Source organism: Triticum aestivum, chromosome 3D (assembly GCF_018294505.1).
Source record: "Triticum aestivum cultivar Chinese Spring chromosome 3D, IWGSC CS RefSeq v2.1, whole genome shotgun sequence".
Taxonomy (NCBI): domain Eukaryota; kingdom Viridiplantae; phylum Streptophyta; class Magnoliopsida; order Poales; family Poaceae; genus Triticum; species Triticum aestivum.
Window position 1 is genome coordinate 26,639,386 of NC_057802.1, and position 21,107 is coordinate 26,660,492.

Below are 21,107 nucleotides of genomic sequence, written 5' to 3' on the forward strand. Positions count from 1 at the left end.
GTTCTTTCTATTTCTGTTCTCTTCTACCTGATGATGCGCGTGACATGAGTTTTCTTCTCTGTTCGACTGAATAAAAGAAACAAATCGAGGAGGGGCGCGGTCGCGCGGGAGAAGGATGCCAGGGCGTGGCCGTTGGACTCGCGGCGCACGCATCTCACCGGCAGAGAATGGTGCCGCCGCTTGCCGCGATGACGATGAACAGCCTGCAGCGTGCTTCGGTCCGCTCGGTTGGACCGGTCAAAGACCGGACCGGACTGGCCGAAATTTTGTATCCCGACTGGCCAATTTTTTGAGCGGGCCAGGACCGTCCGGTCCGGTGCTGAGCGGGCCGAAAAGCCCGCTTGCTCCGTCCAGCCTGAGCGTCAAATAAAGCACGTATTTGTTGTTGTTTTTGTCACTAAACACGTAGACGGGTCGGTCGTTCCGGTCGAGCAACCACCAACCACAGCCCAACGCAGTCTATCTATATTCACACAACAACAACGAAAAGGGACCAAGCAACGGTGACTTGATTGGCCGGCCACAAATACACCATTGCATAGTTGTTACAGTTTTGACAGCGGCTTTATCTTATTATTACCGAGGGGAAAAGCGGGTTATTCATCCATTGGTCAGCCGATAAAAAGCTGCACCCCTTCGACAACGGCCTCCGCGACGAAGGCCATCATGAAGAACTCAACGTTCTCCTTGGGAAGTGCCCCCTCGCCGGCCAAATTGGTGCACTTATCTGAGACGTACCTAGCAGCCAGTAGCACCTCCGGTACACCGCTATATCGCCCAGCAGCAGCCGACCGCGCCGCCCACTGCAGCCTTGGGATGGCGCCGGTGTAGAGCTGGAGGCACGACCGCATGGCCTTCCTGGCCTTGCCGTCCTTGGCGTGGGCGAGCGCATGCTCGATGCTCGCCTTGGCCACCGTGGCGTTGGACACTGTCAGCCTGGTGGCGATCACTGCGAGCCCCGGCAAGCCGCGCGTAGAGCGGCAGGAGGGGTCGATGCAGAGCGTGGACACGCAGAGGTTCGCCCCGACGTACGCAGGTCCGAGGTTGTTGCAGAGGTAGTCCAGCGGGGAACGTGGCGCGGCGCTGGAGCTTGGCCCGCCGTGAACATCAGTGGCCGAGGAGAGGACGAGGAGAAGGAAAGCGCCGCCGAGCATAGAAGAGGATGTGCCCACGGCCATGATGGTGGCGTATTGTCTCTCGATCTGTCTCACCCTCCCTCTCTCCCATTTGTCTCTTCTTATAAGTCTAATCTTAGTAGGCGGTGTATCATATCATAAATAAAAGAAAATAAATCCATCAGGTTCATCGAATCATTTGAGATATGCTTCATAAATCCATACGTAGGAAGCGTATATCTGAAACTGGACATATGCAATCATAGTACTTCATTGAAAGCGAATCACAAAAGATCTCAGGATTACACATCGTATTTTTAGCTTATTAAATGAGCGGTTTTGTTAAAATTAAGCTAGCTGAAAAATAAATCGGTCCCATTCATGCCCCTGACCGTCCGATTAAAATGCGAAGACTCGTGTGGGTTATATTTTTTTTTACGCGAGAGAGAGAGTCAAACAACAAGCGCAGCCCAAATTGTTTCATTTGTTGGCCGCCTTGACCCCGCTCGCAGCAGGCTCACAAACTCGCGAAGCACGCTTTATTCCTAGATACTGGCCGCCATGTTTGGTTAGATCAGCCCAATGATTCTATATTCGTCTGTAAACACTGTGACAGCCCAAATAACTTGCAACAACACTACCATCAGAGGTGACAAATATTACAATCAGGTTCATGAACCACCCAACGCAGACTGCAAAGTCTACAAGCATGAGAATGAGCCCAAGTTGTGCTTCCGTCTATCATCGCCCTTTTCTCATCAAAGTCGGGTAAACCTTATTTATAGTCGACGGTTGGGAAGTCATTGTGCTAAGACCCCAAAGAGCTGGCTCATCGTCGACAAAGAAAAAGAAGTAGACCATAAGGACCATACCTGCAAACTGACTAAGAACCACGAGGGCCGACCCATCCAGATGGATTCAGCAGAGATGACAGCTTGGCCAGATCCAAACATATTCCCTGGGGACCAATGCTTACATGTGATGAGGATATGACACCCGAACATATTAGCCAACAGACAGCGTGATGCTCCTCCGCCTCGGCGCCGTGCCGACCCTCGTCGTGTCTTCGCCGCGCGCTCACGATCACGTCTTCGCATCACAACCCCACTCTGTGGTCTCCGACACCATCATGTACGGCTCGTTTGACATCGGCTTCAAGCCATACGGTGAGTACTGGCGGGAAGCAAGGAAGCTCGTCACCACCCACATGCCGAGCGTTTTTAAGAAGGTGCAGTCGTCCCGCAGCGCCGCCGCGAGGAGGTACTGATTGTCAATTAGTATCTTGCGTTGGGTGTGGACGATGATCTCCCTTTGTGCGGTTGCATTGAGGATTTTTTGTCAAAGAAAAATATATGTAAGTTTTCACCCGAATTTCGTGGCACGCGCCTCTTGCGTCGGATGTTGACGAATGGCTCGGATCGGGTCAAAACAAGGGTCGATCCGTGAGACGTGGGAAACAACCAATAAAAATCACGGTGCACTTTGCTTGATCCGTGGGTAGGTGGACCCATCGATCCGTGGAGACGAGGGAGCGACCAATCACGAAGACTCGAACTGGATGCGCTGCCATCAATGAATCGATGGAGATGGATGCGCCGCCCCACCCTCTCCTCCTCCCTTCCTCTCTTCATGAATTGGTCACCGCCAGGACTTGAGATCCGCGAGGGAGGGAGATGGACCGTGGGATGAGGCAGGTCAATCGGCGGCTCCCAGATCCGTCCCCCACGGTGGCTCGCTCGCCGGTAGGGCTGGACGTACCGAGCGGGCTTTTCAGCCCGCTCATGGCTCGCTCGGGCTTGGCCCGCTCGGTCCTGGCCCGCTACAGAAAATGGCCGGTCCGGTCTGCCAAATACGGCCCGAAAAATTGCCGGTCCGGTCCGGTCTTTAACCGGTCCGACCGAGAGGACCGACGAAAAAATGTCAGCGCCGCCGCTGTTCCTCGTCATCGCGGCCACCGGCAGACTTCGGGTGAACCACCATGCCCCCAAGCTTCCCAACTCCTTCTTTGCTCTCCTCCCCATGCGCCATAGCTTCTCGCCGTCGCTCGTCGTCACTGCCGTGCGTGCACCGCGGACGATCTCGCGTTCTCGACCCTCGCCATGGCAGCCGTTTCAGCAGAGCACGCATGCACGCCATCAACTGGGGAAAAACTCGATCGGCCATGATTTTCGGATCGTGGGAGAAACGCTCTGCCGTGATTTTCGCGTCCAACAAATCAGGCAAGTATGTTTTGGAAGGTGCAAATCATGGGAGAAACGCTTTGACTATAATCACGCGCCATGATCCTACACAGTGGAGGTTAGACCGGGAGTTAGTTGGGTTAGTGGCCGCACCTACGTGTGTATTCAGTCCTGTTCGTGTGTTCCTTTCTGCACTTTTATTCAGTCGAACAAGAAATGGCAAGTACGAGAGAAACAGGGCCTGATACGAAAATCACGGCGCCATTTGGCATTTAACTTCACGTCAGGTTTGATCCGCAAATTATGGAGAGGCCCGCAGAGAGAAAATCATGGGCTCATGCACGTTCTACATTAGTTGCATGCAATGAAAATTAACTGCCAAGGAATGTTCATGGCTAACAGCATAACAGCCGCGATGCAGAGCGCACATCGCCCGCCTCGCCGCCGGCGCTCACGCATGTCGCCCACCTCGCCACAGCACCCGCACATGTCGCCCACCTCGCCGCTGCCTCTGTGCAATGCTTCTGTCACAACACCCATCTTTTGCCGATAATATGGTCACCGCCGCCTCGCCATGACCGCCATGGAAACAGGACCGCCGGTCCTCTCGGTCCGGCCCGGGCTTCACCACCGCCGGTCCGGTCCCTGAAAACAGGCCCGCCACGCTGCTCGGTCCGGTCCGGTCCGGACCGCCGGTGGCCGGTCCAAACGGCGGCTCGGACCGGGACCGGACCGGCTCGGACCGTGTCCACCCTGACTCGCCGGGACGACGACGCGACCTCGCCGACGACGCGGCCGTATTCAAGGCGGAGATGCCGTCGTCGAGGTACCTTGACGCGGCCGTCTCGTCCTCACCTCGCCGATCGAGTGGAGATGCCTGGCTGCTCCGTCTCGCCGTCGGCAAGGTAAGTTAGGTACCTACTCTCTCGCCTTCTTCTCCTCTTGGATCGATTTGGCTCGGCCTGAGTCCCTTCCTCGCGCACGCACAGGACAGGGTAGGCTCCATCCGTGCTTTGTCCACAACCACGCCATGGAGATGGAGGTCAGCAGCCTGCCGCCATGACCATGTTATGTTGGTTTCGATTTGGCCCGATGCGCCATGCACCACCTCCGGGTCCGACTGATTCTTCTGCCGCTGCTCCGACTCTTCAAGGTCTCTCTCTTTCTCTCCCTCCCTCTCATGCTCTGCTCTTGCTTTGGGTTGGGCGAATTAATTATGTTTGGTGTGAGATGAAAACTGCAACCTTTTTCAGAGAGGAGAGCCAAGGCCTCCAGTCGGTCTGTCCTGCGGCTGCGGGTGAGGATTAAGGACATCTTGTTGGGACTTGGAAGGGGGCGAAGTGAGACATGAACTACCCAACTAGCTAGGCTGGAGGTGGACTGAGAAGGGGAAGCAGAAAAAGAAAGGTTTGTTTCCCAATTGCCTCGTCTACAAGATTTGTTCTTTTCAGATTATCTGCTTCCCAATTGCTTCTTTTTCCTCTAAGCATCGAGAGCACCGTAGTCAGCTTCAACTACTACTCGTAGTATGTTGAACAGTAAACATAGAGATCTCCTGACATTGGTGCTACGAGTTGAATACGATTTGTTTAGGCTGGTCCCACCTTTCAGCCAAAGCACCTGGCTCAAGGCACACACAAAAGTTCAAGGTTTACTGACAAAAAACGAACCTGCTGCTCTCCTAAACTACAAGCCAAGTTTTCTCCCCCAGCGGTCTTCGCTTGTTGGAACTTCTGAACAAGTCTTGTAGAAAATTCAGAACCTTGAGATTCTGTGACTCTAGTCTAGTGTGAAATTCAGTAACATATTAGCATCTCAATTCTCAAGAAGGATTAGTTGATAATCCAGCAGTCAACTCATAGCAGTGTTGATTTACAGATTACTTAATTTTTTGGATTGTGTCGAAGAGAAGGAATTTCTTCAATTTCATCTGCGTATATATGCTTTCATTTCATTTTTATCGGCAGACCATCATGGTCTACTTTTGACTTGCATATTCAATAGAATTTTGTGGTATACAAAGAATAACACATCAGCAAACCTTTTCTCCTTACCGTTTTAACATGGTTTCTCTGCTAATCTATGTGCGCAGCTTGATCGATCCGGTGAAGCTTTGGAATCCTCGGCCCGCGTTTGGCTCTGTAACTGCTGGCAATTCCTCTAGTATAAGGTTTGCTATTTTCACACCCTTGCGATTGAAGTGTCTCGATTTAGTATTTCTATACTTAACAATTCCATTCTGATTTATGATACTGCTTTGTCTAGCATTGTAGCTTTATTTCTTCATGACCAGATTACCTTCTGTATGCAATATGCAACCAAACTATGTTGTATATCTTCAGTAGTAAATATCAAGGATCTATTTTGTCATCTTAAGTGTGTACTGAAGCTAGATATTTTCAGATCTCCAATTTTAGGCTTTTTCCATGGTTGAGATGAATTATGCAAAGCTATGTACATTTGAATGTCTCTTTGCAGCTACTCCCTCCGTCCCATAATATAAGAGCGTTTTTGACACTACACTAGTGTAAAAATGCTCTTATATTATGGGACGGAGGGAGTATTAGATATCAGCCACATTCCAGTATGGTTTCAGGATCTTGAGTAAAACATTTAGCTAGTAGATATTGAGCTATGCGATTTAAGTGTCTCTTTTCAGCATTTCTATACTCAACAATTTCATTCAGATTTATGATACTGCTTAGCTATATTTTTACATGACCAGACTACCTTCTGTATGCAATATCCAGCCAAACTATTATGTATATCTTCGGTAGTAAAAATAAAGGGTCTGTTCTGTGTCACCTAAGAGTGTACTGAAGCTAGATTATTCTCTGCTCAACAAGTGATCCCTGCTGGTTTCTTCGCAGAGCACTGATTGCGGCCTCGTTTCCATCTTGTGGGACTTGGAAGGGGGCCAAGCAGCCGGAGCGGGCAAAGTGAGACAAGAACTACTTCGGAGGTGGAGTGAGAAGGGAAAGCACGGAAACGAGGTTTGCTCCGTGTCTTTCTCTTCCAGATTTGTTGTTTCCGGATCATCTCTTCGAGATTTGCCAACTGTTTCTTCCAAGAATTCGAGGGCTCACTCATCCCACCGCAGTCAGCTTAAAGCTTTACAGTAGTAGTATGTTGAACAAGTAGTAGTACATTAAACAGAGATCTCCTGACATTGGTGGTCATAGTTTTATTAAATGTAAACATGATTTGTTTGGGCTAAGAACACCCTGCAGCCAAAGTACCTGGCTAAAGGCACGCACACAAAATTCCGGTTTAGTTATGAAGGAAGCTTCTGCGCTCCTAAACTGTAAGCAAAGTTTTCTCCGTGAACTAGGCTTATCTTCGGTTGATGAACTGCTGAACAAAGCTTGCCAGAACCTTGAGATTTTGTGACTCTAATACGAAATTTAGCAAATGAATCAACGGAACGGCCATGTAAGAGTCAATGCAGATGCTAGAGTTCTGCAACCAGTGTTCTCTGAATTCACAATAAAATATATGGGGTGTTTGTGGCTTGCTGCATGACAATAATGTTAGTACTTAGTACATTTGCCATCAATATTGCTTTCATTGCCTTATATTTTGCACGTGTATTAAATGAAGATAGTTCACGTGTACTAAATGAAGAGACTTCGTGGCCGGTGTGCTAAGTTGGAGAGGATGTCATTGTTAAGATAACAGCTACTCCCTCCATCCCATAATATAAGACGTTTTTGCAAGATGTTTTAGCTTGCAAAAACATCTTATATTGTGGGACGGAGGGAGTATTGCGGAAATATAGTTGTTTTGTTGATATGATGTTACTAATATCTCAATGCTTTAAAAGGAATAAATTAAAAATCCAGCAGTCAACTTATAGTTGTGTTGACTTACAGATTACTAAATTCATGGAATGTGTTGAACGGAAAGAATTTCGTCAACGTCATCTGCATATGTTTTCATTTTTATTGATAAACCATCATGATCTGGTTTTGACTGGCAGATTCAATAGAATTTTGTGGTATAATAACACGTCAACACAACAGTTTGATCCAGTGAAGCTGAGAAAACTTGAGCCAGCTTTTAAGAAGATTGGCTCTGCAACTGCTGGCAATTCCTCTAGTAAAAGTTTTGCTATTTTCATACCCCTTGCAAAATAGTTAACACATCCACATTCCAGTATGGTATCAAAATCTCGAATAAAACATTTAGCTAGTACATATTCAGCTATGATTGGAGTGTCCCTATTTTGTATTTCTGAACTTAACAACTTCATTCAGATTCGCGATATGCGATATGCAACTTCATTGTGGCCTAGCATTGTAGCTTTATTTTCACATGATCAGACTACCTTTCATATGCAATATGCAGCCAAATTATGTTGTATATCTTCAGTAGTAAAAACCAAGGATCTGTTCTGTGTCAACTTAAGAGTGTGCTGAAGCTAGATTATTTCAAAGCTTGAATTTTAGGCGTAGGTGAAGTGTCGTGTTGATCACCCTTTGTCAACACCCCAAGGGAAGGGTTTTATGTGACGTTAATAGATGATCATGCATGTATGGGTAACTTGGTGCACCCCTGCAGGGTTTACGACTACTTGAATATTCGTGTCCACAACTATGGACGACTTGGACATTGTGGCTTGATCACCATATATACCTAGTTTTCTGGTAAAAATAATGGGTATTCAACGGAATACCTTGGAATTGAGGTGGGCCCGCCCCTGCATATAAATTTGACCTCACATTTTGCTCAGTGTTTAGCCAGTTAGCCATACTGGAATCTAAGATGTGAATGACATAGCTCATGCCTTAATTTTTTCAAATTCGAGTCATAAGGTTCACTTGCGAACAAATAGACTAGAGTTATGGTCTTTCTTTTTTTGGTTTTGACTAGACAGTACCAGTGTGTTTTGCTGTCTTGCTGGATGTAATGAGAGAGAAAAACTGAACTTTTTTGGATGTCATGCATTAGATTGGTGTTTAAAATGATATACTTTCTCCTTTATTTATTGGGTGCTCTATTCAAATAAAAAATAAAAATACCTACTGTTTCTTGCATGTTGATGTTCTTAAATGGATAAGTCCATAGTGATGGAACCATTCCTTGCTGTTTCTTCCCAGAGCAGCCGCCGCTAAGGAAGGTCCCTCTTCTCCCCTCGTGGAGCAGAAGAGCGGGAACTTGCATCGGCAGGCACTCCAGCCTCCTCCCGATGAGCCGCGGGCACCAGACGAGGTATACCCTCCACCTCTTCCAGACGAGCTTATGTAAGAACAAAGCATATGCTGGCAATTCCTTAAATAGAGGTCTACTTGAGGGTACTAAAATCGTAGATACATGTGTTGTCTTGCATATAGTATTGTGGTGCTTTCCTTTTATTGTAAGATTTGGTCTGGGATGAAGTTACCCATTTGGACCAGCTTGATTCAGTTTTGTGTTTTATTTTAAACGGGTCTCTGATGGATCATTGTAGTGCTTCCTATTCTTACAGTGCATCATGTTTAGATAGCAATGAATTTGGGATAAGAAAAATAACATCATGTTTGGTCTCTGGTTGTGGTTTATTATTTAGATTTTAGGCATATATATTCTGTAGGTGTTTCTGAGATTCGTATAGTGCAGTTAATAGTTTACACTATAGTTCCTAGGCTGATTTTTCACTCATGGGAGCAGGTCAAACAACAATTAAACATGGGAGGGGTGCTTGGTTTGCTGTACGCACAACAACATTTTCGGGTTCAAGAAAACTTAATTTTAGCCCACCCTAATTTGTTTGGGACTAAAGGCTTTGTTGTTGTTGTTGTTGTGATGATGTATATGCTTGTTATATATAGTTGCACTGGTGTTGGTGTGTTCGGAAGAGGATTGGATGCATGAATGCCTGACATTGGATGGAAAATAGTTGATGCCTGACATTGAATGCCTGACAATGTGCTGCTCTCTTTCTAGTTGCCACTGTAGTCCTTGTGTTTTCAGATAAAAACAAGGATAAAATTGCTTTCTACCCCCTCCGTTCCTAAATATGTGATGTTTTGGTAGCTCATTAAACTACCAAAACGTCATATATATTTAGGAATGGAGGGAGTAGTACACACTAACTACTGTTAGTTATTTTCTCACCACCATGCCTTTCATCTCACTACTTGTTTAGGACAATATGATTAAGCATTTTATTTCATGACAAGCACCAATGTTAGTTTATATGAAACTGTTATGTTTTTGTCCAGAACCGTCCGCTGTGGAGGACAAACTGCGACGCGCTGCTTGGATGGATCCAGGATTGGCCGCTGACGAAGGATTTGCCGCCTCACAAAGGTTGATCTTGTGCCTGCCTAGGTTGAGGTTCGGTCATCTTCTCCACGCAGCTTGCATTCCACTCTGCTTTTTTGGATATAATGATAGATTTGTTTGTTTTTTGCTTTTAGAGTGGCGAACATTCGGGATAGAACCATCCGACCAAGCATTTTTATTTGTTTGCCTGCTCGTGATAATAGTCAAATATACAAACATAGAAGAGACAATAGGAGAGTATATGTGACTGGTCAAACACGCAATAGACTAATTCCTCTTTTTGTTGGTTGCGACGGTTTATACCAAACTTCCACAGATTCATGGCTATTGTTTCAAGCTTTTTTGTTCACTGTGAATCTGTGATAGCTGGGCCAACTTATGAGTTGTGTGATTTTCACAACCAACATGATTTAGTAAAAACATACAGAATATGAACATACATCCAGAAGCTTTAGGAGTGTATATTATGAAAAACATTCATGCATAAGAGGAACATAGGTGGTGCTAGCCGGCAAGCCCCGACTTTATTTTGGAATCACCAGGTAGTCTTGTCGCTAGGAATCTCCCTTTTGTTTCTTCGCATCGAGCAAGTTTAATATGATTAAGTGCATCCTCCCTGTATGCAACACACATTTACTCTGTTGAATACTTTCCCGAGTTCCCAAAACTGTTGAAACAAATCTTGAATCTAAATTAGCCTACACAAAAAGGAAGAGAGAAATGACTTCACAAAAAAAAGGAAGAGAGAAATGAATAGTGTGTGATTTATCTAACACAAAAAACTGTAGTTTTTGCACATGTCACGTGAGTCAAACTTTTTGATTAATTTGTGCTGGCCACATGCTATAATAACTTGCATGCACACATGGTGTATTTCCCACTGAAAATGTCTTTGTATACATGGTCATCCCAAGAAATGTCTATATGTTTGGCGTTGGGTAGTGGTTTTCTAAAGTTGGCCGGCACCAGTCCAAAGTTTGGCTGGTTGCTGTTACATGACCTTCTCAAGGGAGGAAAACCACCCTAAAAGTCACAGGCTTTGGGAGCGAAGGCCTGCACATCTTGGTCCAGGTTGAGTCCTTGATCCGCCCCCCTCCCTCTCTCTCTTACTCTGAGATGGTCCGGCAATCGAGCCGTTGATTAAATGTTTGGATCTGTTATTTAATTGTAAGTGTTGTGGTTTATCTATGTAGATTTTATGTATATATATCCTATAGGTGTTTCTGAGATTCGTATAGTGCAGTTAATAGTTTATACTAGAGTTCCTAGGCTGGCTTTTCCCTCGTGGGAGCAGGTCAAACAACACTTACACATGGGAGGGTGCTTGGTTTGCCATATGCACAGCAACATTTTCAAGTTCAAGTAAACTTAATTTTAGCCTACCCCATTTTTTTTGGGACTAAAGGCTTTGTTGTTGTTGTGATGATGTATGTGCCTGTTATATATAGTTGCACTGGTGTTGGTGTCTTCGGAAGAGGATTGGATGCGTGAATGCCTGACATTGGACGGAAAACGGTTGATGCATTTATATATATGTGCTGCTCTCTTTCTAGTTGCCACTATAGTCCTTGTGTATTCAGATTAAAAACAAGGATAAAAATTGTTTCCTACTCCCTCCATTCCTAAACATATGACATTTTGGTAGTAATGTCTAGGAATGGAGGGAGTAGTACACAGTAACTACTTTTAGTTATTTTCTCACCAATGTGCCTTTCATCTCACTACTTGTTTAGTACAATATAATCAATCATTTTATTTCATGACAAGCACCAATGTTAGTTCATATGAAACTATTATGTCTTTGTCCAGAACTATCCTCTGTGGAGGACGAGCTGCAGAGGCGGCGTGTTGCTTGGATGGATCTAGGATCGGCCGCTGAGGAAGGATTTGCCTCCTCACCACGGTTGATCTCGTGCCTGCCTAGGGTGAGGTTCGGCCATCTTCTTCTTCGCCCGGCACTAGCATGTTGGAGGCGGTGAAGACCAGCAGCGCAGCCGCCATACGACCATGTCCTAGTGCAGGCAGCCATCTCTGGCGAGCTCACGCCCTTGCACCACCAGAAGCACCACGTCAGCAACTGCAACATCTAGTTTGATGGCTGTGGTAAGACAACCACCCTTCCTTGCTTGCAGCGCTTTGATTTTCTTAGCTAGCTAGTTTGGTTTGTGTTAGGGCTTCTCCTATCACGTGGTTTAACTTCATAGTAGAATTGCTTGTAGTACTCAGTTCCTCCTGGTCTGTGTTGTGTGAATATGTTTTGTCATTTTTTCATTTCAAGCAAGCACTAGAAAGCTGGAAGGCACAACCTGTGAGCATGGAATTAGTCTCTAAAGTTGCTTAACTTGGCGATGACGCAGCTTGCATTCCACTCTGCTTTTGTTGGATATAATGTGAGATTTGTTTTTTTTTGCCTTTAGAGTAGCGAACATTCGAGATAGAACCATCCGACCGAGTATTTTTTTGTTTACCTTGCTCGTGATAATAGTCAAATATACGAATATAGAAGAGATAAGAGCAGAGTATATTTTTTCTTTTTTTTCGAAAGGGGGATCTCCCCGGCCTCTGCATCAGATTGATGCATACGGCCATCTTATTAACCAAAATAAAGGTTCCAACAAGGTCTCAAAGTCTCCAACTGGAAAAAGTGAAAAAAGGCTCACACAGAGCCAAAATGTAAAAATGGGGGAGAATTTCACTTCCCCGGCCTCTGCACCAACCAGGGATGCATACGGCAATTTTAGTATGAGTACCAAGATAAACATGGTCCTCAGAATTTTTTTAAATGAGTATCAAGATATTTCTTGATGAGAGGTTCCACCACACACCAAGCTTGATCCTCAATAAACGGGGGAAAACCCCTGTGCATCGCCTGTCAATTCTAGGAATTGAACTCGGGTCGCTAGGCTGCACAACCGCATGCCCAACCACTGAGCCAAGGCTCTCTTTGCAAGAGCAGAGTATATGTGACTGGTCAAACACGCAATAGACAGATTTCTCTTTTTGTTGGTTCTCTCGGTTTATACCAAACTTCTACAAATTCATGGCTACTGTTTCGAGCTTTTTGTTCACTGTGAATCTGTGATAGCTGGGCCAACTTGAGTTGTGCGATTTTCACAACCAACATGATTTAGTAATAACTTGCAGAAATATGAACATGCAACACAAAACTGTGACCGTCCGACGCCATTCTTTGTTCAACAAGAAGCTTTAAGAGTGAATATAATGAAAAACTTTCATGCATAAGAGGAACATAGGTGGTGCTAGCCGGTAAGCCCTGACTTTATTTTTGAATCACCAGGTAGTCTTGTCGAGCATTAGTGTCACATCTTTATGCTATGCATTGTCCCCCAGAAATGTTGTGGAGCTTCACGTCAATGGTCACATCTGCCTATCTGTAGCTTTCTCTTGAAGCACTGTGTTGGGCAATATATTCTTGAGGAAACTTAGAGCTAGACTGAGATGCCAAGTATTTGAGTTAAATTTGGCTAATTAGTATAGTTTAACACATTCTGTGGAGGCTGGATCCTCAGTCACAACTCGCAGTCTAAGATGTGTCTGGGTATAGGGAATAGAAATGCCACAACTTTAATAGGAAATTGCTATCCATGAAAACAACCCCCCCCCCCCCCCTACCGTGTTCTTTATTTATGTGCTTCTGATGGGAGTACAAAGCAAAAAAGTGTGTGCTAGGAATAGGAATGGAGACGAATAGGTCTGATATCATGTAAGGTAGTACAACTTGTTGAATTGACAACGGTTCCAACTCAACATTCCCTTACTAGCGCCGTTAGCATAATTCATTCCCTTACTAGGATTTTGTTTGCTGTAAGATAAAAACTCTCATGTATTGATCCGTGTTTAATTGTCTGCTCGTGCCATCTCCATTTTATGAATAGACAACGACCAATCTATTTTTCTTGCTATGGCCATGGCTGCATTTCGGTATCTTGGTACTTGTTGTTACACATGTACTTATGAATGAATAGTTCTTACTTTTGCGTATAAGCAACAAATGTCGCTAATCTCCCGAGCATATGATTCCAGAGCAGCCTGCCACCAGCGACCGACCTCCATTGGGACATGACTGCCAGCCGGCAGCACTTGAACCATACATGGCACACTGTCAGGATCTCCATGTCAGACTACATGGGTTGTGGTGAGTCCTTAGTCTGTCTGTGTGTCTGACTCTGTGTGCCCTTAGACGGTCTGGCCATCGAGCCGGGGCTGATTGTGTGGTGGTGGTCTTTCGGTCACCACAATCACAAGGCTGTGATTGTGTCCATGTTTCTTTATTGTTGATGAAACATGTCACAGTACTTATGCTTTGCGAGACCACGCATGTATGTGGCTGCTACTATTTTGTGCCGCCTATGCAAGATTATTTTGTTGTGCCTGGACGAAGATGCCTAATTTTTAACGAGTTAGATGTTGATCTGCTCATTTTATTTCTGTTGTACATATGTGTGATGGCTTCCTACTACATCTCAGCTTAATTTGGACGGAAATAGCACTGAGATGATGCTAGTCTCCATATTGTGTGCTATGTAGGACTGCACTATCGACAGTGTATTTTCTGGATGAAAAAAGTCATATTAAGAGCTCCTCTAATCTTTCCTGCATCTCCATCAAGTTTATGCCAAAGCTTGCATTTTTCATTTGTTATTTAGGAGAATATATTCAATTGTTTTTGATCGTTTTCGTTCTTGGGTACACAAGAGAACTAAAGAATTTTTTATTCGACTTGTTCCAGCAGCAGCATCATTTATCTAGTAATATCCACTATGTGAGCTGCTCCAATGTTAGCGCAGACAAAAGATTTGTCAGGAAATCACTTCTCTGATGTTTTCGTGAGATATGAGATATTGTTGCTTGACTACACATGATGTTTTCTTCTACATAGCCACACACTTAAGATTTATCTATGCTATTCTACTACAGTGTAGCGTAGTTTCTTCTCAACTGCAGTTCTTCTATCCTCACTCACTGGGATTCTCCCTTTTGTTGTTTCTTCGTATCGAGCAAATTTAATACGATTAAAATGTACCCTCCCTGTATGCAACACACATTTACTTTGTGAATACTTTCCCTCGTTCCCTAAATTGCTGAAACAAATCTTGAATCTAAATTAGCGTACACGAAAAGGAAGAGAGAAATGATTTCACAAAATAAAGGAAGAGAGAAATGAATAGTGTGTGATTTATCTAACACAAAAAAACTGTAGTTTTTGTACATGTCACGGCGAGTCAAACTTTTTGATTAATTTGTGCTTGCCACATTGTATAATGACTTGCATGCTCAGATGGTGTATTTCCCACTGAAAATGTCTTTGTATGCATGGTCATCCCAAGAAATGTCTATATGTTTGCCGTTGGGTAGTGGTTTTCTTAAGTTGGCCGGCACAAGTCCAAAGTTTGCCTGGTTGCTGCTACGTAAGAAAGAGTGATCAGGGTAACCACACATCAGTAGATTTGGATATCGTAACGCCTTTTAGTTTGTTCATTTCAACCAAGCACTGGAAAGCTGCCTGGCATGACCTATCAACATGGTAATAATCTGTAAAGCGACTTAACTTGGCGATGATGCAGTTTGCATTCCACTATGCTTTTGTTGGATATAATGTGAGATTTGTTAGTTTTTTGCTTTTAGAGCGGCGAACATCTGGGATAGAACCATATGGCCAAGCATTTTTATTTGTTTGCCTGCTGGTGATAATAGTCAAATGTACAGATATAGAAATGATCAGAGCAGAGTATATGTGGCTGGTCAAATACGCAGTAGACAGAATACAAAGTAGTTAGTATTTAGCAGAGTATACTAAACTTGTACAAATTCATGGTATTTTGTTCATTGTGAATCCGTGATAACTCGCCCAACTTGTGAGTTGTGCGCGTTTCAACGGTCACAACCGACATGATTTAGTAAAAACATACAGAATGTGTACTATATTCAATATGAATCTAGTCAAATTATTATCCTGCAATGGATATGGACCAGAAGTGTGGAAAGTAAATTTGGCACTTAGTTGCCACTATACAACACATATTTTCTATGTTAAATACTTTCCTGAGTTTCCAAAATTGTGGACGTATATCTTGAATGTAAGATAGCCTGCACAAAAAGGAAGATAGTAATAAACAGTGTGTGATTTATCTCACAAAAAAACTGCCGTTTTAACACATGTCACATGAGTCAATCTTCTTGATTATTTTGTGCCGGTCACATGTTATAATAATGACTTACATGCCCAAATTATAACTTACATGCACACATGGTATATTCCCCACTGAAAATGTCTTTGTATAAATGGTTATCCCAAGAAATGTTTATATGTTTGTAGTCTTTTGGCGATTGGTAGTCTTTATTTACTAATGTTTACTTGGGTAATTTGCTAAGGATCACAGGTTTTGCTCCATGTCGACAATTCTAGCTAGGCTGCTTGATGATGCCTAGTTGTGTTTTTGGGTTTGCTCCTGGAGTCACTATTATGGTCATGTTTATTGGGTATCATGGTTATCATTCGTTTATATGCCAGAAAATTCAGGAATTGCTACTGTTTTGGCATTGGCTTGCTAAATGAAGTTCAAGTTGACTGGAGAAGATAATATTGCTTCCACTTATGCTGAGTTCTTAGTCTGTAGTAAATAAAACGGTTGGTGATTGTTCAAAGACAATAGTTTATAGTTAATTTGACTGGAGAAGTGCAAGTTAAGCAAAAGAACAAATATAATAATCTTGGACATTTGCTTCAGGACTTGCTCCCTACTTTACAATAGTTGGCCTTGATTGAACATTTGCTCTTGTCTACTGTGGGACAGTTGTCCAGTGAGTTCATTTTGCATGGAAATGGCCTGTAAACTGGTACGTCCTCCGTCCCATAATGTAAGACATTTTTTGACTCTATAATAGTGTCATAAAACGTCTTGCATTATGGGACAGAGGGAGTAATTGATTTTTAAAAACTAATGGAAACTTGGAATTGCTACACTCTTTTATTGATATTATCTATAAACTATTGCCTTTGAACGTATGTGCAATTGTTTTCGTAAGCTTGGTGCATGAACTTTAGTAGTCTACATAGACCAAACTCTGCTTGTTGTACTAAATGTCTATACTAGTATCAGTCAGTTTGTGAGTAGCTAGTTTTTCTAAGTTTGGTGTTGATGCGTTGTCTTGTTGTTTTTGTATGGCTCAGATTACATGGCCGAGAAGCTCAGCCTCAACAATAGTGGAGCTCTACATCCTCATGTTTACAATTACAAGTAGTACAGAACCACCATGGCTGGGCTGCCGAGTAGTGTTTTTGCTGGGTGTGCCTTGGGCGACAATGGCGTGGAGATGATACTTTCCAATACGAGTTTGGTCAGCGAAACAGATCTGCCTCTGTCACCGCTCACTCCCCCCATAGCATCTGGTTGGCACTTCTTCCACTCCGCCATAGGTAAGCCACTTTGGTTCCTCTCCCCTGTTTTTAGTTAAGCTCTGCATGTCCACGGCCATCGATCAATGGTAGCAGTTTGTCATTGGTTGAGTTCTGCGACCACTGAAACTTCACACTGCATGCTGATTACCGCAATACATGGAACTGAGTTGATGCTCAGTATTTCACAATTGACACCTGAACCACTAATCATGGATAATTTATTTCTGTAGTTAATTGCTCTTTGTGATGAATTTGTTGTAGTGTTGTTTTGCATTCTAGATGGTTGCTCTCTTGGAAATGAGTGGTCCATGGTATTCATCTACCTTGAACCTTTCTCGCTTTTATATTTTTCCTGTTTTGGGTTGTGTCATATAGAGAGACCTGACATGTTGGTTTCTTTGAATATGACAGGACCTTCTAAAGGGAGGAAAACCACCCTGGAAGTCACAGGCTTTGGGAGGGAAGCCCTACACATCTTGGTTCAGGTGAGTCCTTGACCCCCCCACCCCACCCCTCTCTCTCTCTCTTGCTCTGAGATGTTCTCGCCATCAAGCCATTGATTTAGTGTTTGGATCTGTTATTTAATTGCATGTCTGGTAGTTTCAAACACAATGTTGTATGCTCTTCATAATTTCTGGTTTCCTAACTAAGCAATCCAAGCATTTATCTCTAATTTGTGATGGATGTGACCTCCACTTTCTAGTAAATTCGTGATGCCGACCAAACGAACTACGCTACTAATACTAGCTGAACAAGAAGGTCGGTTCGATGTTGTTTGCTTGTACGAATGAGTCCAAGCAGTTTGTGTTAATTTGTTTGAACTTGGCGGGTTGCGCCTTTATCACATTACAGGGTTTGAAATGGCTCCTCCACCTTTCTTGGGCTGATAAAGTGCAGGATTCTCCCATTACCTATATTCATGTTAGCTGACAATATATATATATATATATATATATATATATATATATATATATATATATATATATATATATATATATATATATACTCCCTCCGTCCCAAAATAAGTGTCTCAACTTTAGTGACACTGCCAAGCGTGAACACTTCGGTGTCTGTGACCATACACTAGCTAAATGGCCAAGCATCTTTGGTTCCCTCTCTCCTTTTTGCTTTTTAGCATAGCATGCCGTTGTTTTTGTTGTCCCCCTGGTAGTATAAGCCAACACTTGGGGTGTGAGATTGTCTAGTGCCTTTTTAGATTAGTCACCATAGAACATTTTGTTTGTGAAGTTGATGCTGCCAGTACTTGGATTACGTGAGGGTCTGTCGTTACTTAAGGCCAGCTTATGTACAAGGGTGTCTTTTTGTTTTGGGTTTTGAGCATAGCATGTTTTCATTTTTGTCATCTCCTTATGAAGTACCAGCCAACAGTTTTGTGTGAGATTGACTTCTAGCGTCTTTTTTTTATCACTGGCTATAGAACATTTAGTTTGTGAAAGCCTTTCGAGGGTTCCTGAGGGACCGATTCACTCTGCATAGATTGACTGAACTTGTCTGGTCACCGTTTCTTTAACTTGTTGCATGTGTATTTGAAGCTCTGACTTGGAAGTTTTGTTCATATGGTCGTCAGGTTACGTGCCATGGAATGGACGGATGATGATGAGCGACCACCAATGGATCTGGTCGAATGCACCTTGCCAGTCTAGCGAGTCCTTGGAAGTGGACGGTGGCCCTATTGGTTGAAGGCAGGGGGAAATCGCTCGACGTATTTCAGCAATCAACAGGGCACATTTAGGCCTGGTTGCCATTGGATGTACTGAGAGGGGTCTGTAGAGAGATCCCAATCTCATGGTCTAAGTGTCTATGCTGAATGTTGAGACATTCTGAGATACAAGAAGACCCTGCCGATCTAATCTTGAAGAATACAGATTGGCATTATTGTGTTTATTTTCACTTTTCTCTCTCATAGGCTCAGGTGTCTCGGAACTTTGTAAAATTGATGGGATGGTGGTATATGTTGGCCTTGTCCCAGGGATTGTATTGTGTGGCAGGGAGGGAGTTATTATTGTATTTTCGGTCAGTGTCAAGAGATTGGAATGAATGTGTGCGGTTCAAATGGTAGTAATTCTTCATGAATGATTCATTCAATAGTTATATGTACAATAATAACTTGTGCATGAAAACGTATCTAGTATGTTGATGTGGAAAACAATTGCTTTCTTGCTTTCAATTTTCCATTAGAAAAGGAAATTGGAGTGGTTGTGTTTGTATGCATTAGCATGTGAGCAAGCATTGGAGTGGCTGGCAGTTATTGTTGTCCCTGACAATCATGTCGAAACTGGAGGTTTGGATTTGGATTCCTCTCTTTTGGTGCGTATTACTATTTGCAACAAGATTATGTAGAAGATAATTGATTTGTGGTGCATTTTAATCATGTGATGATTACTAGTTTTGATTGAAGCTTGATGATGGTTCAACTTATCATGTTGTAATATTGCTGATGATCACTAGGTTGTTCTGATCATTCTTATTTCGAGCAGACAGCCTTGAATCAAATATGTGTAATGTTATATGCTACCATATCTGTCACAAGTAATAAAACATCTTATAATTAGAAACCGAGGAATGCAAAAGAGCAACCTGTTTTCTCTTCTTAGTTATCTTCTCTAATCTACGTAATAATATGTAAAATCTACTAGGGAAGATCAGTTTTTGTTTTGGGAATCAGACACTTTAAGTTTGTTAGGAGGAGAGAGAAAGGAGAGATCTCTGCAAGTTTGTTAGCAGGAGAGACAAAGTAGAGATCTCTGCTAGTTTGTTAGAGCATCTCCAGTCGCGCCCCCAACAGGCCCCCCAGGCGACTTTTTCGGCGCCGGCGCCAAAAAAACGGCCCAGTCGCGCCCCCAGGACGACGAAAAGCGCCGGTTCGGCCCTTTTTTCCGCCCGGCGGCCGCAGGCCAAACCCGGCGTGCTGGGGGGCGCTTGGCGGCTCCGGCGCAAGGGAAAAGCGTGGCTAGCCCACGCCGTCAGGTGAAAAGTCAAGATTTTCTTCCCCGACTCGCCGCCCACCCCCCGCGCTCTCGGCCGCCACTAGGTATATCCCGGCGCCGCCCCGCCGCCCTTCACCGGTAGATAGCCATTCCCCGCCGGAAAAATAGCAGAGGTTCGCCGCGGCAGCCCCTCCGACACCAGCTGGGCGTTTCCGGCCGCGGAGGGGCAGTTTAGCGGCGGGTGCACGCCCACCGCGCGCAAGGTGTTCGGCGATTTGCCTGCCTCGGCGATGGACTCGGATGACGATGAAGTGCTCGCCGCGCTGCTGGAGGAGGAAGCCGAGGCCGACGTCCGGGAAGAAGAGCATCTCATGGTGCTCGCCGCCCTCGCCCAGCTGCTGGCGAGCAATGAAAAGCCGCGGCGAGGTGGCTCGGCGCCGGGGCGGGTGAAAGCAAAGAACCGGCATCGTCTCGAAGGCTACTGCATGCTCTACTCCGACTACTTCGTCGATGCTCCACTTCACGGCGACAGAACATTTCGGCGCCGTTATCGGATGAGCAGAAAGCTTTTCCTCAGGATTGTGAATTCCATCCGGGAGTTCGACAACTACTTCAAATGCAAGATGGATTGCACCGACAAACTTGGATTCACCTCCATCCAGAAATGCACGACAGCGATGAGGATGCTTGCATACGGAGCTCCCGGTGACTCACAGGACGACTATGGGCGCATGGCCGAGTCCACCAGCATAGAGTGTTTCTACAAGTTCTGTCGGGCAGTGGTGGCAGTGTTTGGACCGCAATACTTGAGAACACCCAATGCGGAAGACACTGCTCGGATCCTAGCACAGAATGCAGCAAGAGGATTTCCTGGGATGCTTGGAAGCATCGACTGCATGCATTGGAAATGGAAGAATTGCCCATTTGCTTGGCAGGGGATGTACAAAGGCGCCAAAGGCGGTTGCAGTGTGGTACTTGAGGCGGTGGCCACACAGGACCTCTGGATTTGGCACTCCTTCTTTGGTATGCCAGGAACTCACAATGACATCAACGTGCTGCAGTGCTCTCCTGTCTTTGCCAAGCTTGTTGAAGGTCATTCTCCTCCGGTGAACTTCGAGATCAATGGGCGGCACTACAACAAGGGGTACTATCTAGCTGATGGCATCTATCCGAGATG

At 44.5% G+C, this 21,107-nt stretch overlaps 1 protein-coding gene, 1 long non-coding RNA gene and 1 pseudogene across 4 annotated transcripts; 2 read left to right on the forward strand and 1 right to left on the reverse strand.

Moving 5' to 3' along the window:
- Nucleotides 1-490: 490 nt before the first annotated feature.
- On the reverse strand, nucleotides 491-1,305 carry LOC123073896 (uncharacterized). The gene has a single exon (XM_044496895.1). The coding sequence runs from the start codon at nucleotides 1,176-1,178 to the stop codon at nucleotides 612-614; it is 567 nt and encodes a 188-aa protein (XP_044352830.1). The 5' UTR covers nucleotides 1,179-1,305; the 3' UTR covers nucleotides 491-611.
- Nucleotides 1,306-3,669: 2,364 nt separating this feature from the next.
- Nucleotides 3,670-19,043, forward strand: LOC123077057 (uncharacterized). 3 transcript variants are annotated; one of them, XR_006436355.1, is made up of 13 exons: nucleotides 3,670-4,200; nucleotides 4,285-4,448; nucleotides 4,549-4,702; nucleotides 5,388-5,465; nucleotides 6,166-6,288; nucleotides 8,395-8,506; nucleotides 9,499-9,613; nucleotides 11,372-11,665; nucleotides 13,607-13,718; nucleotides 16,755-17,000; nucleotides 17,244-17,293; nucleotides 17,394-17,467; nucleotides 18,571-19,043. It is a non-coding gene; the product is annotated as an uncharacterized lncRNA (long non-coding RNA). The 3 variants fall into 3 exon arrangements; XR_006436354.1 differs by lacking the exon at nucleotides 17,244-17,293; XR_006436356.1 differs by lacking the exon at nucleotides 17,244-17,293 and having other exon boundaries at nucleotides 8,400-8,506.
- Nucleotides 8,578-8,736, forward strand: LOC123081210 (uncharacterized; annotated as a pseudogene).
- Nucleotides 19,044-21,107: the final 2,064 nt, after the last annotated feature.